At 44.3% G+C, this 25,097-nt stretch overlaps 3 protein-coding genes across 11 annotated transcripts; 2 read left to right on the forward strand and 1 right to left on the reverse strand.

The window, feature by feature from the left end:
- Positions 1–224: 224 nt before the first annotated feature.
- LOC107223874 lies at positions 225–1,687 on the forward strand. 2 transcript variants are annotated; one of them, XM_046735422.1, is made up of 2 exons: positions 225–808; positions 979–1,687. In XM_046735422.1, the coding sequence occupies exons 1-2, from the start codon at positions 720–722 to the stop codon at positions 1,523–1,525; spliced, it is 636 nt and encodes a 211-aa protein (XP_046591378.1). In that variant the 5' UTR covers positions 225–719; the 3' UTR covers positions 1,526–1,687. The 2 variants fall into 2 exon arrangements, with proteins under 2 accessions (XP_046591378.1, XP_015519191.2); XM_015663705.2 differs by having other exon boundaries at positions 236–808; positions 967–1,687.
- On the reverse strand, positions 1,678–18,867 carry LOC107223871 (E3 ubiquitin-protein ligase lubel). Of its 7 annotated transcripts, none has more exons than XM_046735402.1 (21): positions 18,534–18,866; positions 17,427–17,513; positions 16,152–16,625; positions 14,826–15,029; positions 14,528–14,752; positions 13,571–14,040; positions 12,663–13,501; positions 11,832–12,175; positions 11,651–11,752; positions 11,369–11,527; positions 10,571–10,927; positions 10,311–10,494; positions 5,086–10,229; positions 4,287–4,484; positions 3,942–4,220; positions 3,794–3,883; positions 3,575–3,731; positions 3,164–3,494; positions 2,370–2,564; positions 2,102–2,270; positions 1,678–1,889 (listed from the first exon to the last, which is right to left on the reverse strand). In XM_046735402.1, the coding sequence occupies exons 1-21, from the start codon at positions 18,537–18,539 to the stop codon at positions 1,860–1,862; spliced, it is 10,044 nt and encodes a 3,347-aa protein (XP_046591358.1). In that variant the 5' UTR covers positions 18,540–18,866; the 3' UTR covers positions 1,678–1,859. The 7 variants fall into 7 exon arrangements, with proteins under 7 accessions (XP_046591358.1, XP_046591357.1, XP_015519183.2 ...); XM_046735401.1 differs by having other exon boundaries at positions 11,369–11,542; XM_015663697.2 differs by having other exon boundaries at positions 2,370–2,495; positions 11,369–11,542; positions 18,534–18,864.
- Positions 18,868–19,533: 666 nt separating this feature from the next.
- Positions 19,534–21,436, forward strand: LOC107223870 (CKLF-like MARVEL transmembrane domain-containing protein 4). 2 transcript variants are annotated; one of them, XM_015663696.2, is made up of 5 exons: positions 19,534–19,731; positions 20,088–20,251; positions 20,361–20,534; positions 20,667–20,765; positions 20,857–21,436. In XM_015663696.2, the coding sequence occupies exons 2-5, from the start codon at positions 20,117–20,119 to the stop codon at positions 20,992–20,994; spliced, it is 546 nt and encodes a 181-aa protein (XP_015519182.1). In that variant the 5' UTR covers positions 19,534–19,731; positions 20,088–20,116; the 3' UTR covers positions 20,995–21,436. The 2 variants fall into 2 exon arrangements, with proteins under 2 accessions (XP_015519182.1, XP_046591380.1); XM_046735424.1 differs by having other exon boundaries at positions 19,649–19,849.
- Positions 21,437–25,097: the final 3,661 nt, after the last annotated feature.

Here is a 25,097-nt window from a genome sequence, read left to right on the forward strand (position 1 = left end):
CCTTCCCTAGCCTGTGTAGGTATACCTTGTTTTTTATCTCGATCCTGCGCAGGCCCCCCAATATTTTTATTCTATTTTTTTTTCCTTCAATTTTAGTTTTCAAATTTAAGTATATTTATCTGTTTGTTTTTTTTTTTTCGCGCAAGCAGGTTTTTCATCAATGAATCACGAGCCAGTTACATTATTCACCTCGTATGCTTATATCGAGAGGATAAAGCGATAAATTGGGAAAGAAAATAGCGTGTGTTCACAGCGGGCTTTTAAATTCCAATTTGATTTACCGTAACTCGGAATTATTCACGTTCAACGATTAATAATATGTCGGAAATTTTATCCCTGATGTGAATTCTCGCCTCGTGATCGTGGAACGTGGAAAACCGCATCGAGGTCGTATTAACGAAATTATTGAATCGAATCGTTTGTAGCAGAATCATGAGTGGAGTAGAATTCGGTATTTATAGTACGGCGGGGACGCGCTACCGGAATGCGTAGTACGCAAGGACACTAACGGGCGATCGGATTGGTTGAGAGGCGCGATTCGTAACTGGATTCGCCAATCACGACTCCCAATTTCAGAGTGACGACCTTCTGCGGCTACGTTCGCCCGATCGTTTGTGAAGTTAGGTTAAGTTAGCTCAGAGTATACAAGTTGAGTTTGACAAACAATGGTATCAGTTAAGTTCACTGGCAGGAAAGCAAGATAACATCTTTCGCCAAACATGGAAAAAGTTCAGCATTTGTGGAACATTGTAAAGTTTCTGTCAGATTATTCTGGAACTAAGGTTACCCGGCTGCAAAGTTATTACGTGTAAGTTCTTTCGGTTAAAGAGTTTTTCATCCGACAATTAACCTGATCTCACCCGACTTATACATATTGTGCATTTATTTGGAAATTTTATGCGCGATGTTCTGAACCCTCAAGCCAACCTAACCTAACCTAACTTAACAACTGTGAAATTCTTTCAGCTGGCGCTGCAGGCAGCTATCGAGCGCGATCGAATTACCTAGCAAAATATTTGGCCCTGGAGAGATGTGTTCGCATTGCGGCGCGCTCTGGGCAAAAGTCGAACACAGAGTTAGATTGCAGTCGGGCACGGTGTCTGGAAAGTCCGTTAAAAAGATTATCAGGAAGAGGGCCTTGGGTGCGGAGACGAAGAAACTGGGGAGGTATAAGGACACGCTGTTGAAGAAAGCGCTGAAGAATACTGGGAACAAGGCGGTCATTAGGTGCTCGATCTGCTCCGAAAACACTAAACTTAGCTTTGCCAAACCGGGAATGCCAAAACCGACAGTGACCGTTGACAAAGGGAAAGGTAACGATACCAAAGTCGGTAAGAAACGAAAAAAGAGGACTAAGGATAAAAGTGCAGGTTTAATTTTGGGAGGAGTTAACGCGTGTGATAAAACCCCGATCGCAGCCAAGGCTAAGGCCACTACTTTAAGAAAACTAGGATCTATGATGTCGAAAAATTTAACTCCATGTAAGAAAAGCTCGTTGCATGATTTTATCGTCGAACTGAGCTAGCTGTTGATTAATTAATAATTGTTAAATATTTTTTATATGTTTGAATTTCTTCCCGAAGAATCAATGTGCATTGTAAATAATTAGTGTTGATTGAGAACGTTAAACATTTATAGACTGCGGTAATATTTTTAAAAATACATCAAAGATGGGAGTGACACGATACTTATTTGTTATTTATTTATCCGTGCCTTTCCCCTATACGTATAAGCACGTTACATTGGTCATTGGATAAAATAAATAAATAGACATAGTAGTAGAACATAGTAGACGTCCCGCGACTAGACCCTTGGCTAGTGCAGTAACGTATAAAGTGCAAATGAATTTTCGCCGACTATCACTCCAGTGGTATCTCTTTTTGCACAACCTGAAAAAAAAAATGTTATTTCAAACTCTTGAGATAAACATGGGAACTACGAAACAATAATGGTTACAGTCACGATAAATAAGGAAGTCATTGTCAATACGTGCAGCAAGGTAAAATTGTTATTTCTTTCATGGTAGTACAAGTAAGGAGAGAGAATTATGATAAATTTGAACAAATAAACAGATCAATTTTCCACCTAATTGAATGATCACCTGTATGCACGCGTTGATATAGTCCTTATCGGACATATCCTTGGTTTTGGCTGGGGGTACTTTTCCCCGTCGGCGCAACTCTTGCTTGGCATCGTTCAAGTCAAAGATAGCGACGGGGTCCAACTTGGCCTTAAGTATGATACCGGCGAGGTACTCAATGTAGTGCTGCCTGCGGGGGAAAAGTGTCCCATGTAAATAGGCAATGTTTATTACCGTAATCATTACCTCGAAAAGATCTTTTTTGTACATCCACGGCTCTCTGCCGTACCAATTTGGCGGCAGGGTTACGCCCGCCCTTCGAACACAAGTTTCCAAATCATCCTCTGTCAGAAGAGGAAGCGGATCCAGCGATCTAAGCCTTATCAATCGGACTAGGTACTCCACGTAGTGGTTCCTAAACCAAGAGTCGATCAAAACGCGTTCGTAGAGCTGGACTTGGGGGAGATGGGTCCTAGTTGTCACACTGTTTACTCCTTGATATTTAGCATTTTTTCGAATAAAATTTTATTTAATTCAGGTACAAGGCACCGTAGATGTATTCTTTGTGCACCTAGAGAAAATTCGTGGTTGTTCCAAAACAAGTCAGAATAGGGTTTTTCGAATTAGAAAACAAAAAAAAAAAAAAATTGCGAAGTGTGATAACTTACGCCAGTGGTGGGGTAATTCGTCCCAAGTATTTTGAACGAAGAAAACTGGTATAAAAATGAAAACGGCAAGAATCACCTTTCCGATTATCTTGTTGCGAAATAATCCCAATGCAGCCGAGATGAGAAAAAGCATTCTTAGAAGATGGAAAATAATTACTTATCGGGTTAAATTTCAATTTTTCAATCACTGCGAGGCTGCAGCATATGGTGCGATATTTTAGTTAACAACATTCATTTCTTTCTAACATCGAATTACAACTTCAATCTATACCATCGCTCGTTCCGATATCTAGCGGCATAGATTATGGACCTTGTGCAAACTACGACCCGTCTTCCTTTCACTTCTATCGGGCTGCTTTATCTGTTCCGCAAATTCCGAGAACCCTGTGAACCGGTGCAGCAATTTTTCACGTACCTACAGAGTCCGGCGTGTCCCTTGACCACGTCTGACTGACAAATTGCGTCCACGACGCCGGTCGGCGTCTCTTTTTGCAACTGCACCTTGCACTTCCGGTCTCCAATCGGTCCCTCCGTGTCGTAGGTGACCCCGTTTTCGTCCAAAAGTCGCTGAAGCTCAGCTGGCTCCTTGTCTCTCAGGTAGAAGAGGCAGTTTCTTGGATGGTGAGCGTGCAGACCAAGCTTAGCGCAATAGGGACTCACCGAGCACTTCGCACCCATCATGAAGACCTTGCCGCAACCGCAGCAGAACTCGTACTTGCACTGACTGCAGGTGAAGTGCATGCAACCTTGAGGAGATCGCGATTAGCGGCTGAAATTCTTCGTCGACATTGCAGTAATTACCGTCAAGTTAAAAGAAGATGCTCACCTCCTCTGGACAGCGAGTATCTGTACTTGCACTTCGGACAGTCGATACCGTTGTCCGCCAAGTGTTTTGCCAGACCCGCCGCCTGGTTATCCGGGTCGTTTTCTTCCTTCCATTCGGCAAATTGCTCGCAGGTGATTCCCTCGTGTTGTTTTTCCCACTGCAAGTTCACCGCGAATTTACTTCACATAACCGTTATATTCGAAGACGAAGAGAACTTACCTGCCGTCTGCAGGAGGCACAGGTCACGGATCTGCAGTCAGGGCAGATGAGACGTTTCTGGTTTGGATTGGCGTAAAACCCGCTGGAACACTGGGGCAAACACAACGTTGTAGAAACACGATTTTCGCTTTCAATCGCATTTAATTACCTGGACACACCACTTGAAGTTCGGATCCTGCATCAAGGTCCTGTCTCTAAGTTTTCTCTGGAATAATTCATGGATCGGAGAGTCGAGCAAGTTCTTAAGCTGGATGTCGAGGTTGCTGAAATACTCAAGGACCTCGTCCTCCGTCGCGTCCTGGAGATCGGGCTGTTTGCAGAACGGACATACGGCGTCGGTGATGCTGCGGTCGCTGATCTGGATGGTGAAATAATTCTTTGCACAGTCGTTGCAGCAGCGGTGAATGCACTTCAGCATCGAAACCATCTGAAAGAAAACGATCACCGGTTACATCTTCACTCCGCATTTCGAATTGTCCCTGGATCTGTTCACCTGGCTCATGGGGAATCGACCGGTGCAAAGCTCGCACTCCTGTTGCAGGTAGGCCAGGGCTGCTTCGACACTGCCGCATTCTTTTGCAGCGTGCAAAGCTTCTTCGTCTTCGAAGTTTAAGGCCAGAAGACTCGCCGCCGTCTCTGCTTCGTCGTAGCACGAAGCTCGTCCTTCGGCCAAGAGGCGTCTGGCGACTCTCTGAAATAAACAGAAACTAAATGTGCCGGGATTTGGGGTTGCGAATGTAATAACGGGTCTCGAGCTCGTTTATGATCTGGGTTTTCGATCGACGTTAACGTTGGGTGATTTGGTTATTTCTTTGGTGCAATGAATGATTTTTCACTCAACTCGAAGAACCAACGTCTAGAAACAAGCTCTGAAGGAGTCGAGAGACGTAATGAAGTAATGAGTCACTGTGATGTGCGTACGGATCAAACATCTATCAAGTGAAATGAGAACCGAGTAATTAGAGACGGATCGGTGTTAGTCACTCGTTTATTAATTAACATACTCTCTATATACTTACCGTGAATAACCATTTCAGCCAATTTGCGCTTATGTCTAGGGTTAAATGCACTGCAAGACAAGACGGAGTTCAAATATCAATTCAACTTCAATCGCAATCCTATGTGAATCACTTATATCTCTATTTGTATTTCTCTTCTGTGGCGTCATCGCCCAAAGCTAAAAACGAGAATTTCGTTTTGTCCCGAGCTGTTTGTAGACATTGGCCCCCCCTTTGATCAAAATCAATAATCCATTCTAATTGGCAGATTGGGGTTGGCACTCGTCTACTGACCTCTCTATCATCCGTCCCAATATTTTCTAACTTCGTTGTATCCTTATCGTCGTCTTTATCAGCACGATCCTCTCGCACGTCATGATCATTTGCGACTTTCTCAACTGACTGGTTTGCTCCTTTCTCAAATTTATCAACAAAACTTGCCACCAGCGAGAACCTCTTTTTTCCCTTGCTTTTCTGGCTGGATCCCGATTTTTTTCCTCGTCTTATTTTCAATACCGCCGAAGGATCGTCAGGCTTCGTTACACTCTCGTCTTGTACTCCGTCCACGGAAGTTTTCGGTTTATTGGAGACTTCAGCAACTCCAATTTCAGTCTTTTCAGGCCCCGACTCTGTTGCATTTGCTGTCTCTATTTCCGCTTTGAGTTCTCCATCATTATTTTGCTCAACCGCATCTACGTACTCGTTACTTTTCGCAATTTCTTCAAAATCGTTAAATGCATCGTTGTCATCGTCGGCAACGTCGTCGGACTCGTATTCAGAAATCTCGGCGTTTATCTTGTCTAAAGTTTTCTGCAACATGTATTCAGCGTCGGTTAATTCCTCGGGTTCATCCTCCAGGTCCGATTCCAACCCGACCAAGCTGCCCTCGGATTCCCCAGTCTCCAAAAAATCCTCTCCAAAGGTTGAGTTATCTCCCAATCGAACTTCCGAATATCCCTGGGAACTTGAATAATCGTCCGTTTCCGTTGATCTATCAATTTGCCTGGACGAATCGTCGTCGTCGGAATCCGACTCTTCTTCCGATTCATCGTCTGTCATACCGGTCGAATTCGTCGCCTCTATCAGTTCCTGATTTTTGCGTGTCGCTTCCTTCAGCCTCCCAGCTTCCGGCAAGGACTTGGCTCTCTTTTCTACATTCGATTGATTCTGAACAACGGTGTTCCTGAGGACATTTGCCCCTTGTTTAACCGCTCTCCCTACGCTGCTCGGTTTCGAGGGGACGAGTTTCGTTGTCTTTTTCTCACTAACGAACGGAGTTTTGCTCGGCATGGTGCTGGAAACTTTGGGACAAGAATAGACCGTTGTTGGCATTGTGTTTGTCTTTTTGTTTAGTACAGCTGAGATCAGCTTGGCCGCATTCTGTTTGCTATTAAAGACTGGTATCTTCGAAGGGGTCGTTGGAATCTTAGATTTCGCCACTGGATTCGCGGCGATTTTCTGCAATGATTTTTCCGACTTCACTGGCGTCCTTGTCAAGGTTATTTTGTTCTTGTCGCCTGGTTTCACAACCACCGATTTTTTATCATCGACTTGTGAAGCTTCTGGCTGCGAAGACGTGAGCTTTGTTTCTTTTAAAACTTTTGACTTTGTCGGAATTTCCTTAACTTTCGGTCCAGGTGTTTTGACACCAGGTCTTTGCGAAATTGCCTCCTTTGAAGCACTCGAGTTCTTGGTGACGTTTGCAACTGAACTTTTAAGCTTTGATTTATCCGCAAATTTATTTAACGCAATATTTTTCGCGGGACTTGTCACATTCGGAAGAGACTCTTTCGACGCGGATTTAGTACTGATCTTTTTCAATATCTCCTTAGCTGTTTCTTGAGCTTTGTACGCAGTCTTGCTATTCGGCGTGCGACTCAATTTCATAGAATTCACGCCGTTGTTGGTCTTCGGAATAATGTTCGTTGATCTTCTCTGAGTTTTTACGGGTGATTTCCGTCTGCACGATACCCTTTTCGCAGGGGATCTAGATCTTGGTTTCGTTATGACTTTGGAATTCGTCTTGGATTTTCGAAGGGCTTCCTCCTGGACCGACGTTTCGAATTTCGGTTTAGCTGGAAGTATTTTACCATTACTAATGTTATCCTCTATGATTTCCTCAGCTACAGTTGACGATCGCTGATCAATTATTCCCGAAAACGCAGCAGTTTCGTTTTTTTCAAGTTGCATTTCGCCAACCTCTTTAATCATTGCCTCAGCGGCACCTTGACCATTTTTAACGGAGTCGCTAATCAGGCCGGCGAGTAGGAGCGGTGTTTCAGTCTGTTGTTCTGCTTCAGGAACAGAGTCGAATGAATCGTATGAAGAGTCACTATCAGTGGCTGTATGATCACCTACTGTGTCTTGTAGTACCGTTGGGAATTTCTCAACAGATACCTCGACAGAAGTCGCAGCTTTAATTAGTTGCGATTGCGAGGTATTCGTTGTTGGTTTTTGCATCACTACTACCTCGGGATCGGAAGACAAGGGTAATTCATTTTCGATGACTTCTGATGACTGCAAAACTCCTTCGTATAGTTCACTTTCGGTTGCAGTGAGAATTTCGGATATCTTTGAAGACATAAGTGTCCCAAAATCTTCATGGACAGCCACCGGATGTTTTTTAATTCCTTCGGTGTCATTGGCAGGCTTTATCTCTGTAGCTTGAGTCTCGAATGACTGTGGCTGATCAATGATGAGTTTAGTTTCATCCACAACAATATCTTGAACATACCGAAGTTCTGTGGACTCCTCGTTGACCAGATTCTTTGTAACATCTTTGGGGTCATCGGTAGGTTGCGGTTCCACAGATTGAATTGCAAACGATTGTGATTGATTAATGACGGGTGCAGCATCTGCAACAGTGTCTCCAAGATTTTCAAGCTTTGTATACTGCTTATTGACTATGTTTTTCGGTTCGTTAACGGAAGATTGTGTTTCCTTAGATATAATGTCCAGTGACTGAGGATGATCAGGGATGGATTTTATATCGACGACCGGGTCTTTATCGACGTTGAACGTTACGAGCTGCTCATTCAATGTATTCGTCCCATCTTTTTCAGGGTCATCTCCAGATGGCTCTGTTTGTTCAAGCTGTGTTTGAAGTTGGTGTGGTTGATTCCCGACGGATTTATCATTAAAAACAGAATTTTCATCGACTCGAAATTCTGTGGATTTTTCGACTGGCGCAGCTTCCATCACCGGAATGTTTACATCATCGGCGGTGACGTTAGTTTCGCTGATCGGAGTGACGGTAACATCTGGTTTCGGTTGAACTAATATCAGTTGAATGGTGGCCGATTTAACTCTTGGAACATTAATTTCTGCAGCAGCAGGCAATAATTCTTTCCTAGAATTTATTGCATCACTGGTTTCCAGTTTTAGATTTGACGCAGCAGATTCCGACGAATTCCCAGCGGTGAAAGTCCAAATGCTACGCGGTAATACTTCGTCCTGAGAACTCTCAACTGTGTAAGTAGATTCTTGATCCGCGAACTCTGTCTCGGCGGAAGTCTGCTGAATAGTTACAGAATCATTCTCGTATAAAACTGGATCCGTAACTGATAAGTTCGCTATGGTTGGAATCGGTTGATCGACGAAAGATATTGTGGCTTCTGACGTATTTTGAAGTTCAACTTTAACGGAAGTTGATTCTGAGATTGTTGATCTATCCAATACATTTGAAGAATCCGCTTCTAACGAGGTTGGCTCTTGGACTTGCGAATTCGTTGCCAGTGAAACTGTCTGCGTGAGCTCGGGAACTGAAGGTTGCTTTGTACCGGTGGGGTTCTCTTTTACTGTGATTTTACTCAGATTCAAATTAGCGTTAGAAATTTTCGTTCGTTCGACAGCTTCGTCTTCATCCCCGCCTCTCGGGGATGATAACATTGCTTCATCCTCGTTGGAAACAGTTGCCACAGCCTCTCTAATATTCTGATCACTATTTCGAGTAACAGAAGAATCATTCTTGTTGCCTTCTAATTTATTTAAGGATTCTGTTACGACTAAAGTTGATATACCGTTATCCTTAAGTTTTGTACCTGTGGGGTTCTCTTTGACTGTGATTTTACTCAGATTCAAATTCGCGTTAGAAACTTTCGTTTCTTCGACAGGTTCATCTTTATCCTCGCCTCTCGGGGATAATAACGTTGGTTCATTCTCGTTAGAAACAGTTGCCACAGCCATCTGATCACTTTGAGTAACAGAAGAATGATTATTGTCACTTTCTAATTTATTTAAAGATTCTGTTACCACTGATGTTGATATAGAACTCGGATTTGTAATTGACTTAATCGGATGATCGTTTATCAAGGATTCGGCAATGCTTTCTAACTTCACCATCGATTCGGAGTTCGAATTCGCAAAGTTCGGTGACCCGCTGTCATTTTCTTGCTTGTCAGGTTCATTCGAAGAAATTTCTGCACTTCGTTTAGGAGACAACATATTAAGCGCTGCTGCCAAGGGGCCAATTAGCTGTTCCGGAAGTGACTTCACTGCTGTAAGCAACTGTTCTACAGCTACTGACTGTAAGGAAGCCCCTAGCTTTACGGTTTGAGGAGGATCAGATTCTTCGGATGATATCTCAGGGATTTTTTCAGGGCTTTTTTCATCGGTTAGTTCAACCAACTTCGCAGGTTGTTCGTCGGAAGTTACCTTTGCCGGTTCTGCATTCATAAAATGCTTCACTTCCGCAACCGGCTGTTCAATCAAAGTTTCTTCAAGCACAATCGCTTCTTCCGTATGAATTCCTGTGTTGAGATGGTCGTCAGGCTTAAGAATACTCGACAATTCTTTCGCGGTCAAACTAGGAATTGATACCAATTGATCTGTCACGCTTATATTTGCTTCGTTCAGTGTAGGCGGGCTACTTTTCTGATCATTAATCGAGTCTGAGATTGGTTCGAGTGTTGGTTGATGACTGCCTTCGATCGTCTCATATAATTTCAGCGGCTGAGGTTCTTCTGGTGGATCCGGAGTTTGAGTAGCAGTCGGGACTTCCAACTTTTGATTGAACTGTGGTAAATTGCCAATCGATTGATCATGGTCGTATTCTGAGGATGCGACGTTTTGTCTTTGCTGAGTTTTGACAGTGGTCATCGCATCGGGTTTGTCGTTTAAATCAACATCGTGAACCGCTCGCGGTACCATTCTCTCGTCTAGATTAAGAGCAGCGCTAGCGACGCTGTCAAAACTGCTGAATAGATCGACTTTATTACTTATTATTTGGGTAACGGTATCCGATGCGTCCCCCGATCCGCCCACTTGCCAATCGTCCGTCAATTGTCTAAGCGCTGCCAATTGATGCTGAAAGTCTGCCTGCAACGCGACGAAATTCTCTACCATTGGAGACGTTACCTGTTTCAACGCATCCGCTTCTAACTCATCTTGACCCTGTTCAGATACCCTCGTTAACACACCCGCGATTGCCCCCGCTGCATCTGAAACCAAGTGTCACAAAAAATTCCCAGCCTTGTCAATGTAACACCTTCAAAGCCCCAAGTCCAAGCCTTAAGACGAACCTTCGATCGGTGCAGCGTCCTCGTTCTCCACTCCGACGGGTGGACCCCAAATTCTCATCAAAAATGGCTTGAGCTGATTTTTTTGCAGTTCCAAAAGCGTTGCCTCTTCGTTACCGGCGTTGTTGTTCAGTGCTTTGACCACCTCTGCCATCGAGAATGTGCCTTTGGCCATGATTTCCGCACACTTTGGAAGAAAGCAGATTCGTTAGAATCCACGCTCAATTTTCTTCACGGGTGAGATATAGAAATATTTACAACACCTTTCGCTGCCTTCGCTGCACCGCGGCGGTAACAGCCGTCCAAACTTCTCCTTTGGCTGATCTGAGTGCCTCTTTAGCTTCGTGCATGGAAATAATACCGACGTTATTGTTTTCCTTCCGTTCATTGCCCTGGGTAGCGACGAGGACCTGAACCGTCTCTATCAGGTGCGGCCACTGGGCTCGAAGCCATTCTATCGGATTAGTGGCGCCCTGGGCCAAAGCTACCTGGAGATCGTCGGTTGAATAACCCTGACGCTCAGCCTCCCGGAGCAGATCGACAAGCTCCAAACCCTGACGGGTCAGTGTCGAGACTTGAGCGGCGCCAACGACGTCACCGTACCTGGACTGACTTGGTTCCTAATCGAGACAAAAACAAAGAATGATGTTCATTGGTAAATCGTGATTGGAAATGTGAGTTTATAGTGAAATAACAAATTTTAGAACATCAATGTTAGAACGTTTTCCCACAATGCACGGAACGCACTAATAATCGAGGAATAGAGAAGAGCGGATCGTTAGGGTTTACCAAGGAACAGGAAATTAGTAGTAGGCGTCACGACATTTTGTCGTGTGTCTTTGGCTGTAGTTGTAATAAAGTTTTTACACCTGCCTGCATTCGCACCGAAGCCACGGAACGCGAGATATTATTGTTCAACAGTTAGTTAATCATCAACGAAATTATTACAGTATTATATGCGCAACAACGTAAGCTGACGGAGGGTTTCTTAGGGCCACAAGCGGACTGCTGCTAGGGACTGCCACAGGATCAGTTTCTTTCGTAGCCTTTCGGTAGCCTACCCTAGAATGATAGTAACGCTGCGTCGAGGAGTCGATCGAGTTTCTTCTCGTCCAGTCCCTCCCTGCATTGCCCGATTTAGAATGCCCAACCCACTGCTGGTGCAGCTGTGCAGAACGTGGAGGATACAAGTCTGGACTGTTCGCGTAGCTGATGCCCTCCTGAAACACAAACTCCTGGTGCTCGTTCGCTGAGGTAGATAAAAAAAAATTTGGCGATTGAAACTCATTCCTTGCTGAGGGAGAGACAGCGAGGCATGAGTTTCTTGCTACATTGCGCGATACCTCGGAATCGCTGTCCTGGCAATAGATGGATCCCTTGGGTGCCATCACCGAAGCAGATCTTCTAAGATTCCCGTTGTTTCTCGCCGGGAGGACGTCGTAGGTCTGGAACACCGACATCGGAAGTTGGCATTAAGAAAGAAAACTGCAACTCCATTATTTGTTAATTATTATCAATCTTCACCTGGGTAGAAATACTTTGCGGCGGTGGGGAAGTTCCTTTTGTGACTAGACCAGAAACAGTCTCCATTTCGTTTGTCTTCTTCTGTGTCGCCGGTTCTGTGGTGGTTAATTTTTTTTTCACCTCCGGCGAAGGTGGGGGCGACGTTGAAGTCGACATGGTATGTTTTTCGGGACCAGTTGCAGCGACAGATACGAGTTTCTTCGAGGTCTCAGGCGAGCCCATCGGCGAAGTAGCGGTCGATGTCGAAGTGCCTGTTTTTCGGGGAACGGGAATTTCGGTCGATTGAACCGGTTGCGGTTTTTCCGCAACGACTGAAGTTACCGAATGATTGACGGTATTCTCTTCTGGAAGGTTGAGAGAGAAAAAAAAAAGAAGAAGAAGAATGATTGACGCGTGACTAGCCAAATGCACAATCGTGCCTGAAGAGTCGATCGACATTGGTCTCGGTCACCTTGAATGAATAATAAAGGGGCTTTGGAACGTGGGCAGTTAGCTGGATTAATTGAGAGTGCGTGTGTATCGTCGAGTCGCGTTTCAAATACGACTATGCATTTGGTTTGTCGAGTGGTTTCATGTGGTAAGAGTGAATTTTGTAAAGTGTTCTTTATTATTCATTCAAGATTACAGTTGATGATGATGATGACGATGATGATGGGAAAAAAGAAGGAGTATCGAGAGTGAAAATGAGAATGAAACACTTGAGGGGTAGTGAAAAAATCATTTTCCAAGTAAAAAAATCAGTAGCAATTAAAGACTGTTCATCAAGGTAGCGTCGTAATTACTTCGACAACTTCGTCCCGAACGAGAAACTGATCTTTCTTCGCATTCTACCTTTGTTCTTGGTTGATCCACTGTCCCCACTCTCTTCGCTGTTCGAAATTTTCAGCGTGCTCATCTTCTTCTCAATATTCGAGCTCGCGATGCTCGGATTCGAAGCGTGCGTCACCTCGGGGGTCGGAGTCGGGGGCAGAGCGCTTGATTTCGTCTTGTAGCAAACGACGCAGACCCTTTCCTTCGCCTCGTTTATGAACGTACAGTGTTCGCAGGACCATTCCTCATTGAGGGTGTTCGCAGGCGACCTCGAGTCCATCTTCTGACTTGGCGGGGCCGGTTCCTCTGGCAAAGTTTCAACATCCCGTTTCGCTTCGTCCTTGACCGGTTCGAATCGCTGCAGTCCTGCACCCGGCGTCTCGGCATCCCGGGCTTGTTTCTGCATCTTCCTTTCCCACGACGGCTCGCGATACTTGTCCGGAGTTCTAGGGCTCGTTTTTGCCTCGAGACTGTCCGAATCGAAAGACGACCTCCTGACGTCGGTTCGTCGTCCGCGAGACCTTTCCATGTCATCGGATTCCGAGTTCACCGTGTTCCTCCTCGAGAGTGACGCTCTGTTCTCGTTGTCCCTCCGCACGCTCTTCGGAATCGAGGATCTATCTCCACGCTCCAAGTAGTCGTCCGACGAACTGGTCACTCTGTGCCGCCCTCGGCTGAACCCTGATCGTCTATCGAAGTTCTCCTCGTCGGTGCTCGTCTGCTGCCTCGTCCTAAGCCCGGTACCATTGTTCACCCGTTGGCCCTGGTCCACCTTTGAATTCCTCCGCTCGTCATCCATTACCACGTCCGACGATCGGCGATCGTCGATACCGTGGATCCTGTCCTCGGAGCGCCATTTGCTGAAGAAAAACAGAGCAAATAATCATCGCGTAAATGGACGACCAGCACCAGACGGACTAGATATTCACCTCTGGCGGTTCCTGGAGGGCAGAGTTCTGACCTCGTCATCGGGATGAAGCCGCTGTCTGCTGCGCGTGACGCTGCTTCTTCTAACGCTTCTCGACCCCCTCGACATCCGGTCGTCGAAGTCTGATTCCTCCGAGTTTTCGGAGCTTGCGTCAGACGGTGATCCCGGCGACCTGCGCGACCTGGACCTCGAAGCGAGTGACTTTCTGGACTTGAGACTAGGCGACGGTGACGCGGCCCTCGACCTCCTCGAAGACTTCAGACTCCTGGCTGGGCTGTGCGCTCTGGACAACGTGCCCGGGTACTGAGGGGGCAGCATCTGCGAAGGGTGGTAACCCATCGGCGGGTAGCCCCACATCGAGGGATGGTGGAGGCTCAGCGTCGAGCCCCCCAAGGAACCGTCCCAGGGCGTCCCGGGCGGATACCACATCATCGGCATCCTTCCCAGCCCGAGATGCGCCATCGACTGAGCCTGCGGAGTGAAATCGTGTTTGCGGGCGGTCCGGAGGCGTTCAAAACCACTTAACCCTTTCATGCGTACATTTTTCCTTACGTGCGAGTAGCTGATTATCAGTTTCGATCTAGTACGTAAATTGTTATGTTGTTTTTTTTTTTTTTTTTATTTTCCAACAAAACCGACGAGAAAAAGATTTTGGTGAGTATTGAGTTTGTGTAAAAATTGGCATTCGAATTTTCTTTATGGTAGATTAGCAGCGAAGGCTTTTTTTCGTGGTAAAGTATGAATTTCGATAATTTCTTTACATGTACTACTGTTGTAATGAATAAATAAATAAAGTTTTCAATTTTTTTTAGCCTTAGTAATATTTTAGGGAGCATGTAGAACCATAAAACTCGGCAGTTGTTAGCAGAAAAAGTAGTTTAACGAATAAAAAGCTGCAAAAAACAAAGGTGGGACGTCGAGCGTCCCAACGTGTCCGAAAGCGTTGATCGTCACCCACCTGCTGCATCCCTCCAGCCCACATCTGCGGCGCTGAGAGATCGCAGACGCTGGTCGATTGCATCATTCCTCTCGGGGGAGGCGGGGGCGGTGGAGACGGAGCCACCAGTGGACGGGGACTTCCGATGCTCGACGGTCTCGACGACATCGAGCTTTCCGTCTGGTTGTGTCTTCGTCTGCTCGCGTCTTGCGCTTTCATCGCCTCCTGGTAGCGTCTGTAGCGTTCCTGAGAGGTATCGAAGGCCTGCTGTGAGTGAGCTCGTTCTTTCGATTGGAAATACACGTGGATGTTGTTATACCTGAAGCGTCGACATTTTGTCAGCGGCAGTTCCGTCGACGATCCCGGCGGCCAAGGATTGGGTCGATTGTGCGTTTCGCATCTGGGTTTCAGGGGTGGCCGGAAGCGGCCGTGTGGAGTTTGATTGTCCCTGGGTACCAGCGCTTCCCCGGCGGAAATTGGTCAGCGATAACTCGGGGGATCCCTGCTTTAAGCTCGCTTTACCCTACACGTGAAAAAACGTCGAAAGCAAACCATCAAAGTCGATAAACGATATTTGTCGCTGCTTTTCCCCAGGCTTAAAGTGGATCCGAATCGATCGGTGATCCTGCGACGGGCGGCTGGAATTGGGAACTGCGGATGTGTGCTCTATGTGCCAGATTCCCGGACCGTGTTCCGTTAATGGCTCGCTTAAGTTTTCTGAATTGTACGCAGAGAAAGCGGGACACTGGGGAGAAAATGAAAAAAAAAGAAACGTGTGCGCAGCACTCGCTGGAAGTAAAGAAAATTTAAAGTAACAAAAAAAAAAAAAAAAAAAAAGACAAAAGCATGTAATCTCTGTAAGGCAGAAAATTTGCAAACCGTATTCACTAACTGCTGATGAAATTGTACGATAAATATACATATATAATATCGTTGTATAATGCGATTAGATAAGAAACGCGTTACAGAAGGGTCTAATGATTGTGACGATTTTCTAGTATTACGCACGTACGAGCGCGCGTGTGCGTGTGTGTGTGAGGAAAAAAACGAAAGTTTTCACACAGTGAAGCGGGTTCAGTGAATACGGCAATGATTACTTTTGTAACAACGTATTGTATTAATAACAAAAATGTAGTATATATAGTATATATATAAATAATAAATATGTATGTACAATTAAATAATTTGCATGGTCGGATGGGTTTCTTTTTTTTTTTTTTTGTTTAAATAAATATTTAACAATAATAATTATAGGTGAAGAAGATGCAAGACGATTAATAGCAGCTGCAGTGCGTAAACTACATAGACTATCATAGCGAAAATCCGTGGCGTCGGTGTAGCAGGATGGTTCGTTCAGGGAGGATAGTATAGTATAATGGTACTAACCATACAACTGTCCTGAATATTGAACAGGATAGAAAATACCTGCAGCAGTATATATCAGCTGACCTATTAGAAATTATCTTATGCACACGTTCACGGGTCTAAAACGAAAAAAGCGTCAACAGCCATCTAACTGGCCAGCGGATTAAAAAATGGAGAGGAAGGAGAAAGAACCGGAACAAAGGGTTGAACAACCGTCGCGGGTTCACTACGTCACCCTTGGACCGAAAGCGTTCTTTCTCTAGGCCAGAACGCAGCCTACCTGAGTTGTTTTGCGGTTTCTTCTCGGCGGCGGAACCGGCGGCGTTGCCGGGTTTTCACCCTTCGGTGGCAGGGGTGGACGGCTGACGTTCGTCTTGCTGGTAACCAGTCGTCTCCTCACGTGACCTCGTCGCTTAGGGTGCTTGTGGTTCATGTCGTCGCAGGTCTCGCAGTAGTTCTCTCTGCACTCCTCGCATCGCGCGAAAACGTTCTCCGATCCACACAACGCGCATTTAACCCCCCTCTGGGGATCCAGCTTCCCGTTCAGCCCCCGTCGATTGTCCCCCTGCTGTTGCTGTTGCTGTTGCTGCTGCTGCTGCTGTTGCTGTCGTGGAGGAAACTCTATCACCTCGTAATCCGGATCCCCGCAGTCCCCCGTCAAAGATGGAGGAGGACTTCGCGGCGGCGACGGTGGACGTCGTGGCCAGTCTGAGGGGCGTTGTTGCCGTTGTTGCTGCTGCTGCTGCTGCTGGGTCTGAAAGTTTAAAATGACCGAATATTTGCTTGGGAGCGTGCTCCTCTGGTTGCGGAGGAATGTACTCATCGAGTAGGGGCTCCGATTTACCGACTTATTTTTTCACTCGAAACTGGACAATTGTCGACTAGGAATTCCGAGATTGGAAGAATTTTCTAGAACTTGAAAAAAAAAAAAAAAATTATAAATTTTTAATTAAATGCAAAATGAAATCAAGATTTTTAACAATCATCAACATTTATTATGTACTTGTTTGTCTTGTTGTAGTTCAAATTTTAATTACTTACGCATTTTTCTAATAAAACTAACTAAATTAAACTTTGAGTGTCTTCTTATACAACTGTTAATTTGTCTTTTTATTAAAAATTAGGTATTTTGAATATGTATCTTGGTTTCCTTTCTGAGGTAAGTAAAAAATGTTAATCACACAGTCTTTTGATTAAACAAATAGTAGGTACCTCAAGTGTCTTCACAAAACCAATCTTTAAGTTGAACTTATTGTTAGATACAGAATCTACAGTTATATACAATCAAGACGCGATTCTGCGACGCTTTTTTCTCGTCTCGAGTGAGGCCAGATTGCCCGAGAATTTTCGCTTCGAGAATTCTTGATCAGAAACTCTATCATCAAGGCTCTGATGAGGGTTTTCCCAATGATCAAGTTACACCGCGCGAAATTTCGCGGATAATTAACACCTAGAGTTTCACGGATCTACCCGACAAAGTCGTGTTTATTCTCGACGGAATTTTGCTCCTGTTCTAATTACGCAGGGGGAATGAACCCAGCACTGTTTAACTTACCACCCAATGCGGCATGGAACGAGCGGCGCGCATTCGAGTCGAGGGGTTGGAGATGGCCATGGGCTCCCATCGTTGAGCTCCAGAGTTCTGGAAAAAAAATAACGAGGAACGTTAGAAGAGTGTTTGTACGCTTTGGTGAAAATATTAGTATTGTGCAGGATTCGATTTGGAGAGCGGTTCGGATGGAAGTTCCAAAAAATGGCCCCCCGGCCTGTAGAGTGACAGAACTTGCACCGTTTTCTATACTCGAGTGTGATGATGGTACGGAAATAGATCCGCTGTAGTCCCTCTATTCAGGCCAAGCGCTGTTTCGTGTGTTATATGCGATCATCGAGCGAGAATACTTCCGCGAGTTGTTTTTAATTGTTACATACGACAATTTCGGCAATTCATTGAAACATTTGTATAATCCGAATTTACCAGAATTCGCACTGGGAAATCCTGCGGGAATCGATAGAAAGAAAACTCGTGCGATCGGGTTTATTGCTAGACTAGAAATCATGAAAATGACGAATTTGTAAATTCGTTTTAGTTTATTTGGATAATTCGTTTCGTCGACGTGCCAGAAAGAGAACCGCCGTGCCGAGAAGCAAAAAGGGGAGGGTATAAGGTTTACGCGAAATGGATGTTCGCGATTTATTAAACGATCGCATGTTAGACGAGGAGCCGAAAATATTTCACTATATTTTCATGACCTCGCTTTGGATTGGCCGATGTTGGTAATCTCAACGTTTTCTCTACAGATGTATTCTATTTCTAGAATATATGCGTAAACTCGGATACCGCATTTGCGATCATCGGAATCCACACACCTCGTACCGACATACGATTTTGAAGCCATTACCACCTTTCTTCCGTTGCTCCCAATGCGAATTTTAGAATTCTGCGTGCTCGTATCTATAAATTCCCGTTTTGTCTATCGGCGATGCGACCCAATTTTTACCATTCCGACCATTTATGAGTTATTTTTAAACTGCTTATAGATCTTTCACAGACTTTCGTGAGAGAAGCACCCAGGAGCTGCGAGTGATCTTGTAACTAGCTTTTCTTCACATTTATGTATGTAATCTAAGTCTGTATCCATCGGAGGAATCAATTGCGACTTACACTCATTTATGAAACTTTCACGAATCACTGTCCCTCATCAACGCCCGCACGCACGCAACCACGCACGCACGCACTGAAATCTGCTCCTCTTAGGCCGATGTTTCCGTTCAGTCTCGCTTGCTCCTTCGGTTCTTTAATTCACTTTTCTCTATTTCTATTTCGCACTGACCACTGTCCACCGAATAATACCTAGCGGGCCCGGCCGGCGAAGACTGAGTCCTATCCCGTCGCCATCCGCAGTCTCTGCACACTCGGGGGTCTCTTAGTATCTTTCGCACCAGCGGCGACGCTCGCCCGGACTATTTTTATCCCTCGGGATTGGATCGCTGCCCATAGTTTCCATCTAGTCTCCGCGAACGCGTAAATTTATCGCATCTTCTCTACCCCCATCCTGTTCCCTCGGATACCGCTGCGTCTATTCGGGATTTCGTAACGCGACTTTCAAACTAATTCGCGCATATGCATATCGCCCGCCATTAGACTTCCTTTCAATATCAATAAATGATAATACTAAATATGCGCGCCGTAATCTTTCGGATTCTAGATGCGTAGGAATCTTAAAAGAATTTTCCTTTTGTATCGGATACGTTTAATATTTGTGCGTTGAAAATATGACTCCGCATCACAGTGGCAAATTAATGATTTCGCGTACAATGACAAGTAACTTTTAGCAACAAAGTTCTTCGAGGCTTTCGTCTAATGATCGAGATTTGAATCGTTTCAAATTTCGCTCTTCTCCGTCACGGTAGATACCGCCATTTAGCTGCAATTAATTAAATTAGCTTGATGAGTTTCGGTTTTTTTTCCTTCTTCAACACACGTTTTAGAAAGTGATGATGAATTTAGGGTTACCGACTGAAAACCAGACCACCGTGATCTTTGCTTACCGTCAAACATGGCGAATTATGTCGACAAATTACCGACGGACAGTAAGTCAGAGATATCTTATTTCTTGAATATTATCCAGCGATGGGTTCTCTGCAATTTAATATGGTTACTCGGTGCGCCAAAGCGACGGCAAGCGATAGTGAGTGACGCCTCCAGTAGACGCCTCCTGCTAAGAATTCAGTCTTAAAGTTTTCATTGAGTGACGTGAGCGCGGTAGAACGATCGGTTTATATTAATTATAAAAAACACACAACGTTCCAGGTTGATCGATAGTCAAGACGCGGTTCGTAATCGCCGATTTGAGAACTTGGTAAGCGCTTTCTTGCGTTCCCTTTTTCCCCTCTTTTTCTCTCACTCTCTCTTTCTCCTCACTTTGCAATATAACACGACTACCGTCATCGACGACAATAACGTTCAGTCGTCAACAGGTAGGCTAATTTTTACATCGATGAGCTTAAACTATGTCACAATGCTGCTCGATATTATGGCAAAGTTATAAGGACATGCGAGTAAAATATTTTACCCTTCATAGCATGTAAAATTATTTTCACCTTTCTTGCTTACGAAAACTTGTTAAGAAATAAGCACAGCGTTCACTACATCCTGATAAGTAAACCACAAGACCGAGTTTAAAGTAACTATTGCCCCGTACTTGTACGATTTCAGACCTGTGTACCAGTGAAACAATCAACAAAATGCAGCAGGGATTTCCAGGTCAGCATACGACCACTACAATGGTCACAGTCGGAACTACCACGGTCAACCCTACGATCAGGTTTGATCGTTCATTGATTCTGACTTTGCCGAGTATATTGAGAATTGCACAAATGGTACGGTAACAAATGTTAAGCATTCTCACGTCTCTTGTCTTATCGCAAAAAATTGTGAAATAAATTATAGCCCTTTCTTCTTTATTAATTGGACTTGTTTTCTCATCAGCTTTTCAGTCTCCTCGGTTTCATTTGTGTGACAACTACGCTGTTTGCCTACAAAAGCCAAGGTCAATGGTTCAACACAGTTGCCATGGGTGGATTTTGGTATACCGCTATCATATTTATCTTCTACCTATTCCACGTTATCGAAAAGCTCCACAAAATACCGTGGCTAAAAATAGTAAGTTGAAAAATTGACGTAGCTAGTATTTGACAATTGCTTTATTTCCACATTGATTGTCAGTTCGTAATTCGAAATAATTCAAATCTCAGTCGATTGATTCTTAAGCGAAATAATAATTACTATTCGCAGGAGCTGGTCTTCTGTATTATTTGGTGTGTGTGCAACTTTGTGGCTGCAGTAGTGATCGTCACCTGTGTTTCGTACGATGGCGCACTTGGTTTCGCTACAGTACGTATACCGCTAAAAATCTAATTATCATATATCTATACACTGCATTCCCCGATAATGAATTTAGTTTAACAACTTGATACTTTTACAGTTTTTTGGATTCGGCGCAATGATTGCCTTCGGGATAGACGCGTACCTGAAATATATGCGCATTAAGAGAGGGGAGATTGCACAGGGCGAGCGTCAAGCTAGTAAAACAGTATCATCGGTAACCAGCCCTGCCTATTAACTCTATAGCAGGTGGCAGAATGCTACTTCAACGCTTATAACCTGCACAAGTTTGTTCAGTCATTTGGTTAATCGATTGGTCAGACGATAAAACTCAATCATGCTATTACCCACGTACCTGCGAAGGTTTGACACTGTACTTACAAAGTAATTTCAAAGCTGTTGGTAAGGTACAATTACACGTGTTCTTCGTATGCGCTTGATATACCGTATTTTATACTGACAAATTTATATACGTTAACATTTGCGAAGATACCATTTAAAACAATGAAATAACATATTTTTCGATACATTTCATATTGTCAGGCTTGTTACCTATATTCGTAGATCTGATTATCAGACCTTGTTGTTTGTTGTACATTTTGCTTAATCTAATCATACACCACACAATGATATTTTTGTAAGACGACTAACGATTTAAAAATAAACAATAATTTATCAAACTTGTTGAAATCGTTCATCTTAAGTACATACCTTCTGTTACCCGTTTCCTTTAACCAGCGGTTTAACCTTTAGAGGACGGGAAAACACCTGTACGGTGGCGACGCATGATCGACACTTTACCCGTGATAGTTTCAACATATTAGATACCTTTTTTATGCATTTTCTGAAGGAGACAAAGAATCCCAAATCCCCGTCCTCTGAAGGTTGAGACAATAAATTATTATCCGAAGGGATTAGCCACAGACGGAGATACTGATCCAGGCCGCAAATTTACCCGTAAATATAACACGCATGCTTGGGCTCCACGCGTTTTGAAGTTCATATTCCTAAAGTGGGTATTCCAAAAAAATAAAAGACTGGGCAAATCGTAACGAGGACTTTGTCAGAGGACAAGTGCGTACGCTTGTCAATCGAATGTAACCTGAGTTGCGTGTGATAAGGCGCGTTAGCAAGTTGTACTCTGCTGCACAAGTTGCATACAATAAGGCACATTTCACATGTATAGACTGCAAATTCTGTGATGAGAAACCTAGAAATATTCATTAAATACGTAAATGACTGATTTAAAACATACCCAACATTCTCTCACGAATGATTCAGAATAATTATTCGATCTCTGAAGCGGTGTTGGATTACAGAAAATCCGTAATTGAATTTCGTTTATCACAGCATTTGGCTCATTTATTGCATATTTTTTGTAATGATTTCATAGAAGCAAAAAAGTAACCCCTTGGTTGAAAATTTTAGTGTAATATCAGGGAGCTGTTTATATCACAGGTTTCTCATTACACTAGTGATTATGTTATTACAAGTAAAAATTAAAAGAGATGAGCGTTGCTGTTAATTTTTTGAAAATAGAAGTTTGGAGAATATCGATCGTGATCTTGATTCCGCGAATTATACACCGGAGCCAGACGTATGATTGATTCCTTCTCGCTTGGTAACTTCTACAGAGTTTTATTGGCAAATATTAGTGTTCATCTGTTATTTTTCGCCCACTTCCAAAATTCTTCCCAGGGTTATGCCGTTGGCGTTCTTTTTATGTTCCGTTACCGCAACGACCGCGGTAGGAATCCCACTATCTCCGAGGAGGCAATAGGGCAAGTTGAGAACTTTGCCATGTGTCGCAGGGCCCGGCGTTATATGAGACCGAAATCTCAAATATTAGCGGTAGAGCAGAATAAGAGCGGTGGGGCCAAGGTGCAATATCGCAGTTTTTCCGCAAGAGCGTCACGTGCGTCGAACGACTTGTGAAACTGGCAGCAGTGAGCGGATCCTGAGACTCGGATGCTACGCAGCGATACTTATCTTCAGATATCACGTGCCACACTCCTCCTCTGGTATGTATACGGTGTCCCACAATTTTTACGGAGATTTTCCGCAATATATCCACGCACCCATGCCGTGTAATAACCGCAGAAGGCCCGAGCGCTGAGTCTTGTCAAACCAGATAAGTCATCGTCAGCACGAAGGTGGTACGCGGCCTACGTTCACCGCCTGTACCCCGACGGTCCGCCTTATGTCCTATCCTCTTTTCACCGCATGACGTGAGAATTACAATCACTAGGGCCAGGTGGGTCCGTCGGTTAATTTAATCTCACTGTACTGCATCCGCTTCATCTCACCTCTGCGAGTTCTCCATTGTCACTGCACGCCGAGGCAACGAAGATGACTTAATGCCCGAGTTCGGTTCAGCGCCACGTTCCGCAGGCCGATCGTAAACCCAGGTAGCACAATGTTGGCTGTTAGTTGACTTATTGTCGACAGAAATCCTCAGCCAACTGTTTCAAGCGAATTGGGAATAAGCACATTATAAGCCTATCGCTGACTCCACACTGGCTAAGAGTGCGGGAATATACTCTGAAATGTCATGGTAAAGGCAAAGCCCGACGGCGTCAACTATTATTAGGTTTTCAGTTGACTCTGAGCAGTCAAGACAAAAAGGCATTAATTTGCAAGTAAGCTAATTACGCGGATTGATAGTCAGCTGGCGTCGAGTATGAGAGAGCGATTAGTCAGTCCAACTGCCACCAGACATTGATGTTTATTCGGCATGCCAACTTCAAGTCCACTTTTTTGACCATCTATAGCAGTTCAAAAATAGCCACCCTTTCGTCTATTTTTTGCCAACAATGGGTCGACATTTTTTAAATGGGATAAAGCGTCGACTTTTTGTAGTCGAATGATAGTCAGTCTCTGGATGAGTGTGCTACTGGGAAAGACTTTTCCGAGACTCCAGCATGCGAAGTTCAGCGTGCACGTATCGTGACTTGTGGATCCGAGTCGAATATTTATAGGAATTACATCCGCTCCTCACGGTTTAATCTCCGTTCAAGGTTCCCCGGGCTGATCATCTCCTCGTCTCTTCATCTCTTCATCGTCATCATCATCATCATCATCATATATCCGGTGTGACGCTGAAGCACGTGTGAAGATCGAGAGGTGCAGGACGGTGTTTTCGACTGCAGACACGCTCCAGCCTCCATTATATCTTTACGCATCAAGTTATGCCCGGTATAATTACGTCATTATCCTTACCTACGGCGCAGAGGGCCAAGTATCGGGACCAGCGATGATAATCATACCAAAGACGATAATTTACTGGTGTTATTATTACACGTCTGAGCTGCTGGTGATGCATTGCGATTTCTTCGCGTGTTCTCCATACGCCGCTGCTCCAGTGCAACACGACGGTGGTTTTCACGCTACGTATACCTCGTCGTGTATTTTTACATCTGCTTCCAAGCCCACAGGTACCTGTATAAGGTTTAGACCGTTTTCCAACGAAGGAGGTTTTGCGGTTACCGCCATGCCTGATTTTCTATACCAGGGATTATAATAACTATCCGCCCCGGCTCCAACTTTTTGTCCCCGATCGAAGGCAGCCACGGTTTGATAATACTCTCGGTGTGGAAAATTGGACGCGGAGATTTCAGCTACGGACTGAAAAGTCACTCCCACAGGCCTGTGCGTGGTTTGTTTTCAAGGACTCGGAAACATGTTCGAAACTCCACGAATATTCTGTTATATACGTTATATTTATGACAAAAGACAAAGAGAACGCGAGGAAGCATTAGACGCTGTGTAACACGGCTTGATGGATTTTGAGGCACCTTCATCCTCGCTACGGGGTGCAGGTTCGTCGAGAAGAAGCTAATTAACCGTAGAGAAGAGCGTATACATATATAGCTGAATGTGCAATTATAAATTAAATGGTCCATCAATGATAACACAGGTCAACAAAAACACTTTTTTTTTCAAAGTTCCCACGGAGATAAATAAATTTCGATTCTATGGATCGAGTGATAACCAAAACCTTCATTTATTTCTTATAAAGTGTTGTTTTCGTCTATGTTGTTCAAGTTTTTGTTTGATAGCTATTAGGGGTGCTTGTTCAGAAAACAATGGAAAAATTTGCAATAAGTGTTTGAGAAAATAGGTAATTTTTCTTAAAATGCGAAATATCGTTCTGGTTTCTACAAAAACAAACTATATCTAATAAAATTGTTTTTTCGTACATTAGTTCCTGACTCTAAAAATAATTTGAAAACCCCGCACTCAAAATTCGTGTTGCTCGGTGTAATGCTTGCAAGGAGAATCCGCTCTGCATGGAAAACGCGTAAAATAATAGTATACTCGTATTTCCACGAGTGAAATAGC

This window comes from Neodiprion lecontei, chromosome 3 (genome assembly GCF_021901455.1).
Source record: "Neodiprion lecontei isolate iyNeoLeco1 chromosome 3, iyNeoLeco1.1, whole genome shotgun sequence".
NCBI classification, from domain to species: domain Eukaryota; kingdom Metazoa; phylum Arthropoda; class Insecta; order Hymenoptera; family Diprionidae; genus Neodiprion; species Neodiprion lecontei.

Bases quoted from the DNA above. Each gene is read 5' to 3' on its own strand.
- LOC107223874 (XM_015663705.2), top strand. From the start codon at position 720: ATGGAAAAAGTTCAGCATTTGTGGAACATTGTAAAGTTTCTGTCAGAT. The intron at 809-966 runs GTAAGTTCTTTC...AAATTCTTTCAG, and splicing joins CGGCTGCAAAGTTATTACGT to CTGGCGCTGCAGGCAGCTAT.
- LOC107223871 (XM_046735401.1), bottom strand. The intron at 14,041-14,527 runs GTGGGTGACGAT...TTCACTCCGCAG, and splicing joins GGGCTGGAGGGATGCAGCAG to GCTCAGTCGATGGCGCATCT. The intron at 10,230-10,310 runs GTTCGTCTTAAG...ACTTGGTTTCAG, and splicing joins GGACGCTGCACCGATCGAAG to ATGCAGCGGGGGCAATCGCG.
- LOC107223870 (XM_015663696.2), top strand. From the start codon at position 20,117: ATGCAGCAGGGATTTCCAGGTCAGCATACGACCACTACAATGGTCACA. The intron at 20,252-20,360 runs GTACGGTAACAA...TTTTCTCATCAG, and splicing joins TATTGAGAATTGCACAAATG to CTTTTCAGTCTCCTCGGTTT. The intron at 20,766-20,856 runs GTACGTATACCG...ATACTTTTACAG, and splicing joins GCGCACTTGGTTTCGCTACA to TTTTTTGGATTCGGCGCAAT.